Here is a 17,896-nt window from a genome sequence, read left to right on the forward strand (position 1 = left end):
TTGGCCCCCCAGGGCGCGCCCCCACCTGGCCGAATACAATCTTGTTTTGACACTGCCGTGTGGGCAACACTTCTCCTTAACACTAAGGCTAGGCTTCGCGCCCTACCTCATTCAAGTAACTCATTTCACAACTCCCAGATGCATGCGTGGCAGGACGCAGGAGGACCAGCAGCTTGGTATGAGCAGTCCAGTACACCTCGCTACCAACTTGGTGTTTTCGAAATTCGCTTCTCTGCAGAATGCAGTGTGTCTCACACATACCTCAGCAAAGGGGGAAACAATGAGCAGGATTCTCTCCACTCTGCTGGTCCCGGCAGCACAGGTGCATGCTGCAGCACCCACCAAACCCAAAGTTATAAGTGGGACTCGTGAGAAAGGCTAAGGATGATCTTATCCATCAGTAAAAGTCCCAGTCTGGGATGCTTTTGGTAGCCAAGGGCTCAGAAATGAACAACTCTGTTATTTAAAGTTACAGACATATCAAGCAAGTCTTGCCGTTAGAGAAAATAAAAATGAGCGATTCTTTAAATCTGGTTATTTTTGTGCCAGTGAAAAACATGCACCCAAATTATTTAGGGGGATAATCAGATGTTATTTGAAACTCGCTTATGTGATGTACCTTCAATGTAAAAACTGTCAGAACTGATCCACTTTGACATACACTATTACTGCAAGAATTTTCAAAGATCTTTTTATACAAGTAAATTGCCCCAATCAAGCATTATAGCACATCAATGTGCTCTGAAGATTTCTGAGTGTATCACATCCAGATTTTTTTTTTTTAAATTAACTGCAAGAAGAAAGATGGACTAAATTTCTCTTTGGGGCTTGTTGCCACATGGTTTCATAGCTGCTAAAATGATAAAGCAGTCCAAAGCCGGGCTTTGCACCAGGCTCCAAACGTCTCATATCATCATCTGCCTTATCTATTAACTAGAACAATTCCTTCAAACTAGGACAGGTAGTGACTAACCCAAGAAGAATGCTACATGAAGTATTATTTTATTCTGAATCTCACATAGAAATGGAGGGCTGACCCTGTCTGAGGGTGTCATCAAATGAGCAACAGAAGTTATAGCAGGTTAGGCAAGATCTGCTAGAACTGGCAGGTGAGAGGAGGGAACTTGAGAGGAAGAGCTGGCACCAATGGCAAGGAAGGCCAAGTGGCCACTAAAATAGACCATAGGTGTAGGAGATTGAATGGCATTTCTGCCTGACTGCTGGGAGGAGTCAAACCCAACGCCCGAGTTCACTATATGCACCCCAGTGAAGGTCACCACCTGTCAGTAGGTAAGTCCACAAAATCGACATCTAAAGGGCTAACAAAATTCTGTGACACTTCCAGGCTTCCAGATGGCCCCATGAAAACAGCCAATTGGCTTCCTCATTAACAGCGAGTTCTGGAAAGCAGACATCAGAGGCTGGGCTCTGGCATGCACAGGAGCTGGAGCTTTTATTGCCCCTAATCGCCACCTGCTGGGTTAGCTGCCAGTCCTTTCATCAATTCCCTTTATCCAAATATTTTGAAGACCCATGCTCCCAGAGGAGCGAGCTGCTCAGCGTTGTGTGAAGCTTGTGTGGGTGTTTCTCTCGTTGCTGACCAATAGGCTAAGTAGCAAATGTTGGGACTGCCAGGAAGTTCAGATGGGAATGACTGAAGAGGAATGTTCAATGCTTCGATCACTTATACAGCTCCACTACACCATTACACACACTAGTCTCATAGCAAGGTAATATGGATTTAACCCCCCTCCCTCTTTTTGAGACAAGGTTTCTCTCTCTGTAGCTCTGGCTGTCCTGAAACATGTTATGTATACTAGCAGGCCTCAGATTCAGAGATCCTCCTGCCTTTGCTTCCCAAGTGCTGGGAGTAAAGACATGAACCACACCTCTTTCCTCTTTTGAGACAGGCTCTTGCCTAGGTGACCCCGAACTTGTGGTAATCCTCCTGTCTCAGTTTCTAAGTGATGGGATTATAGGCCTGTATCATCGTGTTTTGAGCAAATAAACTAAATGGATTTCAAATCTAAATCCAGGGTTGGTCGGAGAAATGGCTCATCAGTCAAGAGCACTGGTTGTTCTCCCAGAGGACTTTGGTTTAATGCCCAGCTCCACTACCATCTGGAACTAGTCCTCTTTTGGCCTCCTTGGGCACCAGGCACACACAAGTAGTACAGGCATACATGTAGGCAAAACACTTACACATACAAAATAAAAATCTAAATCTTGTGGGAGAAGTGGAGGTCAATTTAGACTAGACTTTATGACCTCAAAGTGTTCAACTTAGTTATGTGTTACACAACTTAGCGTATGTGTGTTACATCTTCGGTCAGCATCTTTGGTCCTGACCAGCTCGTCACATTCTCATTCCTTTGTCCAAAGGCATCAGACTATTTTGCAGCTGCTCAGACTCCTTCACTTCCCGGCCTGGGCCAGTTTCCCATTCTCATCCTTACTTTCAGAACGGGCAGTGAACCTTGGAATAACGGTACTCTGCCGGCTCGTTCCTTTTGTTACACCACTGAGGTGGTGCACTTCATTACTGTTAGAACTATGTCTGTAAGACCATCTTAGCTCAAGGTGGCATCCTAGGCCCCATATCACCTCAAAGCTTCCTTTAGCCTTCACATATCCTTTCAAGTTCTACTCTTGCTGCCTTCAACATCTACAATCATCCCATCAGGGTCTTGCCTCTTCCCACTTCCATGACTCTTCCTACAACACTTGGGTGGCCACAGACCTGCATCCTCATTACACAGTCACGTCTAAGGAGCTTATGCTCTTCAGATCTGCCCTACTAAGGCTAACTTCAGTTGACCTGACTAAACTAATCCAACAGGAATCCACTTTATCTCTGTAGACTCTACTTTCCCAGAACTTCACGGTTAGTCCTGTAGCAATAATGACTTGGACTAAGTCACTGTCCAAAAAAAATCAGCCAGTTACAATGTCCCTGAAGTCTTTTTTAAAACAAAACAAAGAACAACCAAAAAAGGGGGGACTGGCGAGATGCCTCAGTGGGTAAGCACCGACTGCTCTTCCGAAGGTCCTGAGTTCAAATCCCAGCAACCACATGGTGGCTTACAACTACCCATAATGAGATCTGACGCCCTCTTCTTAAGTCAGCTACAGTGTACTTATGTATAACAATAAATAAAGCTTTGGGCCGGAGTGAGCAGGGTTGACCAGAGTGAGCCGAGGTCCTAAAAATTCAATTCCCAACAACCATATGAAGGCTCACAACTATCTGTACCGCCACAGTGTACTCACATACATAAAATAAATAAATCTTTAAAAACAAAACAAAACAAAAAACCCCAAAACTTGAAAAACACTGTTCATAGCAAACTTTGAAAGTGAAAAATCATTTAAGGAGATGGTGAGATGGCTCAGTGGTTAAGAGCACCAACTGCTCTTCCGAAGGTCCTGAGTTCAAATCCTAGCAACTACATGGTGGCTCACAACAATCGGAGCCCTCTTCTGGAGTGTCTGAAGACAGTTACAGTGTACTTACATATAATAAATATATCTTTTAAAAAAAACCATTTAAAACAAATATTTCAAGTAATATACAGACCCCACTTGGCTGAATATAGGCCCCTGTTTGTTATAAATTAAGCTGAGTAGTTCACTTCACTCTGAACAACAGGCTTCCTTCTATAGCATAGAATCTACGCCCAGTTTTCCAATCAGACAAGATCAGAAGTCAGCCAAATCTCTGCTAAGCAACCTGTACATAGGCTGACAGTGGTTCAAAGCTTATCTATAAAGAAAAGTCAAAAGAATAGGGAAAGGACAGCATGTCAAAAGAAATCTTATTCACTACACCGTTCTTTCCACTTGTCTGTACACTGTTTTTTTTCAAAATACAGAAGAGGCAGGCATGGAAATTAACCCTGAAATATCAAACCCTTCGTCTCAGGAATCAGCAACCATTGTTCCGCTGGCCACTTCTGCAGTAGGATCCCAGCAAGGCCATGTCCTAGAGTTCTGCATGCGTTGCTCTATAATGCCTGAGTTCTCACACAGACCATGAGTCTGCAACGTAAACTTAGGTCTTAGCTGACCCCTGCCAACTGCTGAGTCCTGAGTTACTAACTGTGGGATGCATGTCATCAGTCACATGTTGGCAGGCAGGCTGATGATGACGTTATCTTACCCCTCATGCCTCAGTTTACCTGTTTCACAAAGGAAAGAAAGCAAGCATCCAAGGGAAGTACATTTCATTTTTTATTACTTATTTTTCTTTTAAAAAAATCCAACTTTAGATAAATTAACAGACTAGATTAGAACCTCAATTGTATCTGATACATCATATGAGGGATTTCTATTACTAAAAAGCCAACTGGAATACAGCCTACACAAACTCAGAGGGTATACAAAATGGAAGTGATATGGGCAAACGCCACATCTTCCCACCTGCTGACTGTCCACGGAGGTTTGTACGTTCAAGGTGAGCACAGATGAGAAGCTCAAATGAGACTGTTTTAACAGGAAAACTCTCTTCTTCAGAGAACCTTTTTTCTCCTGACATTTAGCTCCTACTTATAGCACTTATACATGTTCAAATGACCTAAGCGGATGAGGGGGATAATCATAAACTGTACCTCGCCTAGTTCACCAGAACTTCACCATCAGCCTCTTTTAATGGCAACTGTGAAATAACTTTTTACCTTTGCACACTGCACACACGGCTCCAGTAGGAACTTAGTTAAATGAGGAAACCTTCAGGCATGCTCATCTGGACCATCAGGCATGCAGAACATCTGCAGGTGTATGCCGCTCTTCTGTTCTACCCTTTATGCAAATCTAGTCTAGTCCTCAATACACTTTCAAACCATCCTCTGATCTCTTTAACACCTTTACTGCTAATATACAGCTTAAGCACAGAGCTTTACATGATAGAAAACATGAATGTCTGTGCTTCTGCACATCACTAGTCCTATCACATGTTCAGTAAGTGAAAGAGAATGAAGCACTAAAAAAATGTTCACATCTGAACTTAAAACCCAGATGGAAAATGCAGTGTGCAGGTTTCTACAAAAGGCTTTTGCCCCTAGAATTCATGTATAGAAGCCCTTCGGTATGTAGCTATTCCTAAACAAATTACACTAATATTTTTTTTTCCTTTTTATATTTGTAAAAATTCAGTAAGTTCAAAAATAACATCTGCAAGACATTTGGCATAAAGTGATTAGTAAACATTTAGGAAACAAATGCTATATCAAAATGAGCACAACTTTTGGATAAACCCTTAAATCAAGTGACTTTTGGAAGAACTGGAATATGCTGCAACTACCTTTAGAAAGAGGGCCACCCATCGTCAGTAGAAACACACAAGCATATCAGCCGTGAGGTACAGATAGCGAATACAGTGATTCTAAGGGCATGGGGCTTCTCCACAAACCCCTGTGGTACAGGAGACTACACAATACACTAGCTCACTGTAGCATCTCGAGCCGGCTCCTTACTGTTTTTCCTACTTTTGTACTTGGGAGACCAGTATAGGATGTCAGTTTCTAATGTAGTTAATTTTCAGGAAGCATGCTTAAAGTATGTTTTTAGTATTTGATAGTATTCAAACTATCAGCTGACAAACTGAGCAGATATTAATAAACTAAATACAGCACTAATGGAGTACAAAAGCCCCTTATAATTAACATAAGTAATATTGTTTGAACTATTCTACTGAGAACTAGAGAGAGCTAAGCCACTTAGACTACATCTTCTTCAAGACACACATTTATGTCACTCCTGTATGAAATTATAAACCAACCAATAAAAGTCATTTTACAAAGAATCTTTCAAGATAATTTATATCCATTTTAATGGTCTTAATACATTTAAAAATTATTTTTCATTGCAGACTTCAAAGAACTCCAGAGCTCAACCTAAACCTATTTGTGCAAAACAAATAGGTGCACCTGAAACCACCAGGTTCTCTGGAAACCCTACACCTAACCTGCATGATCATGAAAAACATTTTATTAAGACAAAAGTTTGCTATCCAATCTACACATACTTAGACAGAAAAAGTGTTACTTCAGTTTTAGAGATAGAATGTTATGTAGCGCAGGATCGTCCTGACACTACATAGCCGAGGGTAACTGCACTTCCGACCTTCCTGCCTCTGCCTGTTGAATGCTAGGATTTCAAATATGCTCTATCACACCTAGTTTACAGTGTGGAGGCCTGAACCTGGGCTTTGTGTAAGCTAGATAAGCACACAGCTACACCCACAGCATGTAGACCAAGTGTTCTTATAGTAAAAGTACTTTACATGTTTAAAAGTTACATGAACTAAACAGTGCCCTTTAGTTTAAGATCATAAGGGCAGGCGAGAAAGAGAACAATTAGTAGGTGACATTGAACCCAAGATGCTGGGTTAAAGATGACTGACCACAGCTCTACTCACACTGCTTACAGCTCACTTAAGGCTAGGAATCCAAACCCCACACCCTAAAGATGTCACTTGCCTCAGTTTAAGACACAGAGCCCATCAATTTATAAAAATAACTCATGTTATCCTGAACGCATGAGTTTCACATTAAGGTTTAACACAGATGACCTGAGTCTTTCTAAAAACCACCAATACACAGTACAGTTTTGGGAATCTGCAGAGCAAACTACTAAATCTGAAACTCAAATGTTCTAGGAGAACCTCAGAATCTGGGAAGATCCTGAAACTATACATGCAAATTAAAACATTTGTGACTGTTGCAGCCTTCATTTCTCAGCACTAATGAGCTAACACTGCAGCCCCTTCTGCTCTCTACACAGTACAGCAGCCAATGAATATTACACTCGTACGACACGTCATAGAAAGGAAACACTTACACTTTATAACTGTATGTAGCCAAGCACTCAGACTTTTTTTCCCCTTGAAACAGAGTCTCCCAGAGTAGCACAGAACTCCCAGTCAGCAATAACTCACTCTCTAGCCCAGTTCTCAAATTCATTAAAACCTTACGTCTTAACCTCCCCGGTGCTGGGATTATAGGCATAAACTATCATACCTGGTTCCGAGTTTGGGGATTTTAATGAGTGTCCTTTGTATTTGAAAAGTATGCTTTTTATTTTATTTTTTAAAAATGGCATTCTATAATATGGCCTTTTAAGCAGGTATCTTCAAATTATAAACACATCTACTGTCACAAAACAATTTGGTCAGGAAATTTTATTTGAACATTCTAAAGCAATAATGCTTTAGATGTTACTTAAATGTCCCAGACAGGATTAACAAAATTAAATGTTTCTAAATTACAAATTTAGCTCCAGTTGGAGTTTCATAAAAGAAGAAAACAACCCCCTCCCAAAAGAAGTATGACACACACATTTTGAAGAAACCCCAATGTTTCATGCAATGGTAGGCAAGATGTAAAAGGCTACCCAAACCCATACATTTCTACACCAATCATCATCCCAAAACAGTCCTCCAGTCAATCTGTACATCCAAATGCATCCAGGAACCTACACCTACACGACATTATTAATGTTATATACATTTATTGCCCCCCTTGTTTTTTAATAATTTCTTATGTAAAGCCTTCATTGAAACCAAAAAAAAAAAAAAAAAAAAAAAAAAAAAAAAAAAAAAAAAAAAAAGATGTAAGATTAACATGGGGGGAGGGAAGGGAAGATAATCACTTTAGACATTCAGTTAAAATGTAAATTATCTAAATCTCCAAATGTTTAATAAAAACAAGCATCTTCTCCATTTAACACTTTGCTTGCTAACTGTACAGTAAATGGTATTATAGAGAGTACATCTCTATTTTCATACTGTATCTTCTTTGGATGGAATTGAGAAAGCTGGTTAATTTTAAGATAAATAAATGAGGTTGATCCAACTAAGATTAAGATGACAGCAGATATATTCCATGCAGAATTTAATAGTTTTTAATTTTGTTAAAAAAAAAAAGATGCAGTTGAATGGAGGGACAACCAAAACAGGTCAAAAAAGAACCCAGGTTCAATATATAAAAATGTCCCACAACACATCAACAATGGCAGTAAAAATAAGAGAAAAAGTAATCTTTCTGGAACATCATTTTTCAGTAACATAGAAACACCAAGTGCCAGGAAGATTTCTACTTATGGAATTTTAGCATCCAAGTTTCCCTCTAGTTACTTTATTGGAACAAATGCTTTAAATAAACTATTTGTCCTCTTCACTGAAGAGAGCTGGTCTATTTCATCTTTAATGAGCTAGTTTGGGGAAGATTAGCCATGTATTGTAGTAATGCCTACTGCATAAAATCCAAGCATCTGCTGTGAACAGTTGGAGAAAGCAGTCAGTAAGAACCTAGGATCAATGGAAATAGATGTTCCTTGAAGCCGTCCACAAGAGACCCACAAAGTACCCAGTGTGAAGCCCAAATCTCTTCTTGCGATTATTCTTCTTTTCTGTGCAAGTTCCACCCTCATGAAAGAGAAACTGATCCGAAGTTCCAGGTTGTCTCAGATGACTAGTCAATTTTCACATTAGTATAGATTTTTCGAACAAAGGCACTTGTTCCCATGTAACCGATTGCTCCTGCAAAAAAAAAAAACAAAAAAAACAAAAAAACAAAAAAACAAAAAACAAACATATTTTGAAACAAATTCAATTGAACCAGGGCCTGCCATTTACAAATACTAAAATATTCTCCGTTCTAGAGAGTTCTATTCTTTTTTTCAAGGTCATGTCTTTATGTTGGCATTCTAAAGTAATGTCTCTCTGAATTTCTTAAATGGTATCATTTGCTTTAACAGCTCTGTTATAGCCAAACCTACCCTATTATTTAGAATCAAATCACAGTTACTATTAGTTGGTCAGTAACTGTGGATTAACAGCTCACAAAGGAAAGAGTAACTTGACAATGACAAATGCAGCCCATTAAAGCAATGCTACTTTTTTTTTTTTGGATACAGTCTTGCTATGCAGCTCTGAGTGTCCTTGGATTCTGGAACCTTCTGCCTTAGCTTTGTAGGTGCTGGTATAAGAAGTGTGAACGACCATGCATGGCAATATCGATATATACTTCTACAACCATACAGAGCTGTAAGAAGTAACAGGGGGAGATTCGGAGATTGAGAGAAGCAAGACCCAGTAGTGTTGAAGCTCTAGAGAACGTACTTTCTCAGGTTTCCTTCTTAGATGTAAGTTATAAAAGCTGTACAAAGGATTATATACTTCAAAGAATAAACAAAAGAAATAGGTAAGTGAGTTTTAAACTGCTGGTTTCAAACAATGAATCTTAAATAGAGTTCACAATTTCAGCAAGCATTTTGATAATAAAATATTTACCTTCTGTGTCTAAAAGCATCTAGCACATAAGTTAATTATTATTTGTTGAATAAGTGAATGAATGGGAGGTGAATGAAGGAACCAAGCCATCTTTTCAGACAAACACTTGGGGGTATTTTTGTTTTGCTTTTTAAACTTGGACCTTTGGATGGATGATCAACAACCACTCTTCACTGGATTTATTCCTTAAAATTTTAAATTAATTTTCTATAATTAATAGTACACATATACACAATCTAAACAGTCACTCTTCTAACAGTACTAGAGATTGAATCCAAGGGTTTTTGCATGTTAGACAAGCACTCTGAGCTACACCTACAACCATGAACCAATCTGTATTCACCAAACTGGCAAATCTCAAGGTAATGAAACACATAAGGAAAGGCTTACAAAGGAATTTCTGCTAGTAAACAGAAACTTACAGAGTAAGAGTTGCAATATTCTAATCACCAATGAAGCTAGGCAGTGACTAGCAATGGCTTGCAACTTCACATACATCTCATGCCTCCAATAAAAATCTATAACTATCTGTTGTAGCATTCTTGGATAAGCACTGAATACAATAGGTTTATTTAGCTTGAACTATCATTTTCTAGGATGTGTGCAATAGAGAGTTACATGGCAAAACACCCCAGGGACACAATCAGCCAAATAAACTGTGGTACGCTGTGGTACGCTGCATCCACATAGTGCCAGTAGCCTATGCTGCCTTCCAGATGCTGTATCTGCAGCAACAGTCCCAGAGACTTCTAAACAGAAATCATTCAGCCAACACCTGCTGACATTACAGTCCTTCCCAATGACCACATGCTTTAAAGTGCCAATGTTAAACTGCAACATGTGCCACACACTTGTAATCCCAGCTACTCAGGAGGGTGAGGCAAGGGGATCAGCTGTGTCCTGAAGTTTAAGTCTGAACAACACCGAAAAGCGACTATCAAAACAAGACAATTCCCAGTATGAACAAGAAACTGATCACAGTAATTCTGTGCTATGCAGCATCATTAGAATAGATACAAAAATTGAAATTAAGCAGACCAGATTTTAAGGGAGTCAAAAAGTATGAAGGCAAATTTCTAAATTCATTTTGGTGTTCCTGATAAAGCAAAGAACAGAATTCCTTGTTTTTATTTAATTATTATCAGGTGAGTCGTGTGGGCCACAGCACATGGAGGTCAGAGGACAGTCCTGTGGAGGCAGTGCTGGGTTCCAGGGATGAAACTCAGGTTTGTCAGGCTTGAGCAGAGAATACTTACCACACATTATCCCCAAGGCTGTGCTAAATACCGCCATATATCCAAAGTAAAATGATGTTTGAAATAAGCCATACATCCTGCAATACAATAAAATAATATTCAACATATAGATTTTCCTTTCAATCTGAGGCTTTATACTTTTCCTGGGTAAGACATGAGAAAAAAACTCAACTTACTTTGTTTTGAAAAAATAGTAGTAAAAGGAATACATGTAAACATAGATTGCAGTTGACGCAGCAGAGAGAAAACTTGTCCATTGCCTGCAATAAAAACCGAAATTAAAACAAATTATGCTTTTGGAATGAATGGCATTCAAAATTACAAGGCAAAGAATTTTACAAAAATATCCTTTATAATTCTGCATGCTTACAAACAAACACTTGTATCTGATGCTTAAATATTAACAGACAAGAGGAGTTCCCGAGTCTGGCCAAGTTCTCTGAGTGACTTTAAATACTCCAGTTCCCTTTTTATTATTTTGTCTTTTTTTTTTTCTCCCAGAGCTGAGGACCGAACCCAGGGCCTTGTGCTTGCTAGGCAAGTGCTCTACCACTGAGCTAAATCCCCAACCCCTCCAGTTCCCTTTTTAGACTGAAGTTTAAGACAAAAAGATGCCTCCTCCGAGCTCAATGTAGAGCCCTTTGTAGAAATATCCTAAACAGGACAAACAATTCTGACTAACACTATCTTCCCATAAACTTCTCATTGTATTTATAAATAGGGAAAACACATCCTTCTACTATATCTTTTTTTATTCATCAACCTCATTGGCCTCCCCAGGGAGTAGACTGCAAGTACACACTGCCATGCCCAGGTCGCAGTCCTTCCCTCAGCTTGACCAGGTTCAGAGGCAAACCTGTGTTAAGATATTAGTGTAGTGGCTGGATGTGGCGACACACACCTTTAATCCCAGAACCTGGGAGGCAGAGGTAGGTGAATATCTTTAAGTTTGAGGACAGCCTGGTCTACATAGCAAGTTCCAGGATAGCCAGAGCTACATTATAAAGAGATCCTGTCTCAAAGACCAAAAAAAAAAAAAAAAAAAAAAAAAACCTGAGAGGCTCCACCCACAAGTACTTACCACCTATAATCCTCTGCATTTAGCAGGAAGTATGTGCACACTATAGTCACACAGACGGTCACAATGCACAGGATGACCAGCACCAGCATCATGAAGCCATAGACATAGTAGATCTTATATGCCCAGAAGGACGTGAAGATGAAGTACCTGACGAGAGGCAATGAGGACATCCTTGAGGCTCATCTGCCCTCACCAAGACTTGTCTGAGCTCTCACTTTTGTTACTTAAGACTCATTATCATCCTTCCTAGTAATTCCCAGTTTCTCTTAACTCTTATTTATTAAATATTAAAAATACTTTTGTGATTTTTTTTAAAGAGCAAACTCTTTAAAAAGGCATTGATCTCTGAACAAAATGACAAAATGTGCAGTTTAGAGAAGTTAAAACGTGGAAAAGAACGAATGAGAACAGCCCTCATCTTCATTTCTAAAGTCAACTCCTTCATTCTTTCATTTTTTGAGACACAACATTACTCAAGTCATATATTTCACATTTTATAAAACATTTTATTAAATAGAAAAACAAGTGATAAACTAGGAATATACAGAATTAGAAAAGAAAACAAACAAACCAGAAAGCCAAAGTCTGACAGGGACTGACACTGTATTCAGAGGATAGTGAAAGAAAGAGCAATTATATTTTTCATTAAGAAGAAAAAAAAAATCTCTTTAAAATCCATTGCTCAAACATTCTTAATTCAGAACAGGGTCCTTTAGTTCTTTTTAAGAAATTTCTCGCCGGGAGGTGGTGGTGCACGCCTTTAATCCCAGCACTTGGGAGGCAGAGGCAGGCGGATTTCTGAGTTCGAGGCCAGCCTGGTCTACAGAGTGAGTTCCAGGACAGCCAGGGCTACACAGAGAAACCCTGTCTCAGAAAAAAACCAAAAAAAAAAAAAAAGAAAAAAAGAAATTTCTCTCCTGTTTTGTAATCCATTTATTCAATCACATATCCTTTCAAAAACTTTTATAGATCCCTTGCTACAGATTAAGGGGTGACATGGGAAAGTTTGGAGGAAAGAAGGGGAGAGGGAAATCATGTAATTATACACAATCTCAAAAAATAAAATAAAATAAAATAAATTATTTTATTTACTTATTTTGAAAGCAAGGGAGCAGTAAAGGTCAGCATTGTAAGGGAAACATCACTCTAGGAGATTCCTCTGTGGTAGAAAACCCCCATAACAAGCCAACCCTGGCCTCTCCAATGTGCACTTGCAGGCACCCACCCCAATACTGAGGTATACTCACAGCTGAAAGGCAACAGAAAATACCTATCTATTTATGTGTTTATACTTATGAGTTGTGCTAGTTATACTTTTTATGAACTTGACACAAGCCAGGATAATCTGGGGAGGAGACCCTCAATTGAGAGAATGCCTCCAACAGACTGGCTTGTAGGCAAGCCTTTGGGGTACTTTCTGGTTGATGTGAGAAAGCCAAGACCACTGCAGATAGTGCTACCCCTGGGCAGGTGGCATTGGTTGTACAGGACAGCAGGCTGAGCAAGCCACGGGAACAAGCTAGTAAGCAGGATTCAGTTTCTGCCTCCAGGTTTCTGCCCTGATTTTCACTGTGGATTGTGACTGGGGTGTGTATGTCATATAAACCCATCTCCCCAAGCTGGTAATTTATCAGCAAAAGAAAGCAAACTAGGGCATAAATTGGTACCAGGAATGAGCATACTGCTGTAACAGACCTATGTTATTATGGGAGAATTCTGAAAAGAGACTAGAACTTTGGGCTGAAAAGCCATTGAGTGAGTATTCAGGGCTTCAATGAGCTATTGTGGGAACCTGAAAATACTGCTGAGAAAAGTACAGATGATCAAGACCTGGCTTAGGAAGTTTCCAAGGAAGTTTTGAGAATCCTCAAATACTCTATTGGGCTTTTTCTGTGGGTATTCTGAATTAAGAATCTGTGCCTTCTGGTCAACTGGTACTTAAGAATTACTGTGATTAACAAGTAACATGCACCACTGAAGTAAAACCTTTGCTTTACTGAACTGAACAACTGATGCTGGTTAATTAAAAAGGGACCAGCATCACTGAAGTGAGGTGATCTGGGAGCATGTCCTTGGTGTCAGCACAAGTGGCTGTGGTCCAGGGAGGCCAAAGCAGCATCGCCATGCATCTCTAGCTGGCAGCTGAACTTGGGAACATGAGTCTCACATACAGTATTCATTCTGGTGGCCTGAACGCTCAGGGTTGGAGAGGTCATGGAGAGAAGTGGAGGCCTGCAGAGTGAAAGGCCAGGAGGCCTCAGTGTTGGTGCAGCCACAGCATGAGCAGTACTATGCAGTAGAGCCACTTCGGAGCTTACAAGCTGTGTGTTCTATGGACACACAGAGGAGCCAGAGGAGTGGGACTACCCAAGCACTCTGGAGCCAAGGAGGTTGAGTGAACCACAGATGGTCGGCATCAAGCGGTTTGTACTGTTGAGTCTGGTTTTGGTTTGAATTGATTGTGACTGTCTTCTGGTTCTTCTCTCTTAGAGTAAGAAAGTAACTTCTGATTTTAGAAGAGTATACAGTGGACATCTTGGACTTTTAAAGAATTCTTAGATGTTTAAAGTGTTGAAAATGTTCAATACTATAGGACTTTTATAGTTAAGTTTTATATTGTGTGACTAATATGAGATCTTGGGGATAAACAAAAAAATGAAAATTATGGTTAAATAGTGATATATTTATATCAAACTGATAAGGGGTCAATTGTTCTGGTTAGATTTTTGTTTTTTAGTTTTTTATTTTTGTCAGCTTGACACCAAATAGGATAATCTGGGGAGATTGAGAAAATCAGACTGGCTCATAAGCAAACCTTTGGGGCCTTCTTGTACAATGATTGCTTTAAGAAGGCTGGGACCACTGCAGGCAGTGGCACCCCTCTGGAGGTGGAGTCGGACTGTATAGGAGAAGAGGCTGAGCAAACCAGTAAGCAGGATTCTTCTGTGAGCTGTTTCAGCTCCTGCTTTCAGGTTCCTGTCATTCCCTTTGACTTAAGACTCTCTAACCCTGTGGGTTAAGTAAAATTATTTCTTTACAAAAGTTGGCAACTTCAGCATTTTATTATACGGTGCAGAACTGACTTCAGAGAGAATACTTTAGCTATTGATTCCATATTAATCTAACATACTCTAATTCTTAAGTTCTTATTATAACTAAATCTTTCAAAACACAAAAACATTATCAAGACTTACATTTCAATAAAGATTGATCCAAAAGGTAAAATTCCTCCCAGGCAAACAATAACTGCAGGCTCCATAAACCTGGAAAATGTTAAAATTAACAGTACATTTCTAGCATGATTTTCATAATATGTACAAATCCCAATTAATAGGTGATACTTAATACTTTAAAAATCATGTCAATGGATAAAGACAAACCAATAAAAAGAAAAGCCAAAATCCAAGCAGGCATAAAAATCTGAGTGAGACTTCAAATTAGTCATCAACTCTACCCAGTATGAAAGCCTGTGTTGTTAAGAATTTGAGGAAGACATACTGTCTCTACTGGCGGAACAAGAAACACGGTAAGTATTTATTCCCAGTTCCTCAGCTTTAGTAACTTCTGAGAACTCCATAAGCATTTACTTACAGGAAGTCAAAGGGGGGAGGGAAATAAAAAAAAGAAAAACTCCTGAGGCCCCCGATCTGAAACAAGTTCTCATAAATGGCCTTGCCAGTTCTTTATCCACTTTCTTCTTAGCTCTAATGCCTTTCCAACAAATTAAATGATGAAGATATGGTCAATTCTGATTTATGAGGACAAAAGACTAAGAAATAAAATTCAAACTTCATCCCTCTAGCTAACCTTCCTGAGTGAAATCATCGACTCTCTACCTGGAATGCTGTGACTTGCCATTCTCCTTCCAGCAAGCCTGGGCAGTTCCCAAGCCTTCCCTTTGTATTTCAGGAAGACTCTACTCCTCCCCCATCAGGATGACTCCTGAACTTCCCTCCACAGCAGAACTGACTACACTGCATTGTAACTCTCTGCTGACTTACATCAGATGCCACTAACTAGCCTGCTGGCCAGCAGATGCTATTTGCCTAGGTATTCCTAAGACCTAGGACAGCATCTGCATACCAAACTGCTAACTCTGGGGCAAGCAAACTTAAAAAACAAAACAAAAACAATCTCAAAATGAGAAAAGATAGAAAAAACAAACTTAAAAGTCACTTATTATCATTTTCCTTGTTTTTATAGAAAGCCAAGGTCCCAGGGTTAAAACTGATTTATCCTAGGTGACCATCCAATGAAAAGTCAGATCTGGAACTCAGATTTTGGTTTCCATGTGATTGAAAACCAACAAGAAAATGAAGCCACAGTCGAGCCTTCCTACACCTAAAGTGGCCTGTCTATGGGAAGTGAGGGCACTTGTGGCTTAGCGTCTCCCTAACTACTTCCGAAAGACCTCATGTGCTTGCTGACGAGGCTTCTCCTCTCACCTTTTCTTCCCAGCAGTAAGTTGAGCACAGGATATTAATGGGACCTAGTGATCTAATACTGACTTAGGGAGAAAAGTAGTTTAAAAACTCAATTCAAAACTCTTCAATTCAAAGCTTCTCATAGGTGCCAATATAACAAAGACAAGCATATAGTAATTCCTAAAATTGGAATATGTCATGCTCCCCTAAATCAAAGCTTTTAGACTATGGGTCATAAACTGAATGTGTACATTGTACAAATTTCAGCAAGAATTAAAGGTTTGTGAACATTCAATGACCAAAACTTAATTCAAAAATCAAACAAACATGAACCCAAGGTATTTCTGGCAGTGCTCACCCACGCTGTACCATGGGACTTCACTGACTCTTGGTCCTAAATACTTAAATGTGTATATCTGACATCATGTAACACTGACCAGTGCTATCTGAAACACAGCTCAGATTCCAGTCTACTGTGTTACAGACTGCAATGTCTACTATTCCTACAAAGTTTTCTGCTTACAGAAACATAATGGTTTAATTATGGAAAACAAAGACTTTTAATGTTTTCCCTATTAGTTTTTTAGCATAGAAGTATCAAGTTAGTGTATCTTTGGATTGTTTTGTGTTCAAATATTTAATTACAACTGGTCTCAATCTTAATTCATCTCTCAATTGGTAGACTTTCCAATTTCATATATGGAAATAAATAGGTCAATGTTTAGAATAAAATATCTGGAAGGAAAAGGAGATTATCAACTAGTAGTTGGCAGACTGTTTAGCAACTGAGAGGGTCTCAGATTTTGTATTCCAATAAAACTTTATTTACAAAAACTGGCAATGGCCACATTTGACCTATAGGCTTAAACAACTGTTGAAGCTTTACTTCCCACCCACCTCTACACACTAGTATATTTATCAAAATTTTGACATGTGAATCACACCAATATTCAGATGGCAAAATAAGGGCATAGCTTATTATACTCTGTACAATGAGGGTTGATGGGAAAATGAAAACGAACAAATTCGTAAACTTATACAGTTATCTGCATAAACACATGCTGCTCCTAAAGTTCTATGCACACAACAGCCTTCAGAACTCAAACACTGTGACACAATCAAATAAGCTTTAGCATCTGTTTACCATTTTTTCTCCGGGATGGGACGAGGCACGGCATTGACACGACAAGGGAAGTTGGGCTGACCTGACAGATTTCGACCCAGTATTGTACCAACGAGATTTAGAGGGAGGATAACAAAGAAACAGATGCAACAAACAGCCACCTGTAAATTAAATAAAAGTGTGTGTGGTTACTCAGAGAACAAAACCACTAATAAAAACGAGTAAGAGAGACACCTGAAAACTCAAATGCCCTTGGATCACAGAGAAAATGTTAATTTGTAGTAAGGGCAAACCACACAAGAAGGGCGCCACTGCAAACAGGAGAAAATGTTCACAGGTTGAGCTCTTTCTTTCCCACCTTCAGCTCCCACTGTGCCTACTCCTCTGCCCCTGAAAGAGTACCTTTTAGATCTCTCCTTGTCAACTGTCATGTTTTTGACATGTCTATTCCTTATATTTCATTATTATAACCAAGTAACTTGATTATACTTTACTGAGCTCCTAATACACACAAGGAGTTCCCCAAATGCTAGTCCCCTAAGTATAAGGTAAAGAGCATTGAGTGGTGAGGCTAACTTTCCATGAGCACACAGCTAGTACAGCCCACAATTTAAATTCAGACTTGCTGGGCTCAGGGTACTTTTCTCATCTACAATACCTTAGAATGCTAGCAGAAATGTGTGTGTGCGTGTGTGTGTGTGTGTGTGTGTGTGTGTGTGTGTG

The 17,896-nt window shown here is 39.5% G+C and overlaps 1 protein-coding gene across 1 annotated transcript in view; it reads right to left on the reverse strand.

Moving 5' to 3' along the window:
* Positions 1 to 4,217: 4,217 nt before the first annotated feature.
* Tm9sf3 (transmembrane 9 superfamily member 3) overlaps positions 4,218 to 17,896 on the reverse strand; it is a 54,323-nt gene continuing 40,644 nt past the window's right edge. The window contains exons 10-15 of the mRNA XM_031390301.1: positions 17,195 to 17,334; positions 14,821 to 14,889; positions 11,627 to 11,773; positions 10,722 to 10,805; positions 10,546 to 10,622; positions 4,218 to 8,536 (exon numbers count right to left, since the gene is read on the reverse strand). Coding sequence (XP_031246161.1) covers positions 8,469 to 8,536; positions 10,546 to 10,622; positions 10,722 to 10,805; positions 11,627 to 11,773; positions 14,821 to 14,889; positions 17,195 to 17,334 — 585 coding nt within the window. The 3' untranslated portion in view covers positions 4,218 to 8,468. The remainder of the gene's footprint in view (positions 8,537 to 10,545; positions 10,623 to 10,721; positions 10,806 to 11,626; positions 11,774 to 14,820; positions 14,890 to 17,194; positions 17,335 to 17,896) is intronic.

This window comes from Mastomys coucha, unplaced genomic scaffold (assembly GCF_008632895.1).
Source record: "Mastomys coucha isolate ucsf_1 unplaced genomic scaffold, UCSF_Mcou_1 pScaffold21, whole genome shotgun sequence".
In the NCBI taxonomy this organism is placed as follows: domain Eukaryota; kingdom Metazoa; phylum Chordata; class Mammalia; order Rodentia; family Muridae; genus Mastomys; species Mastomys coucha.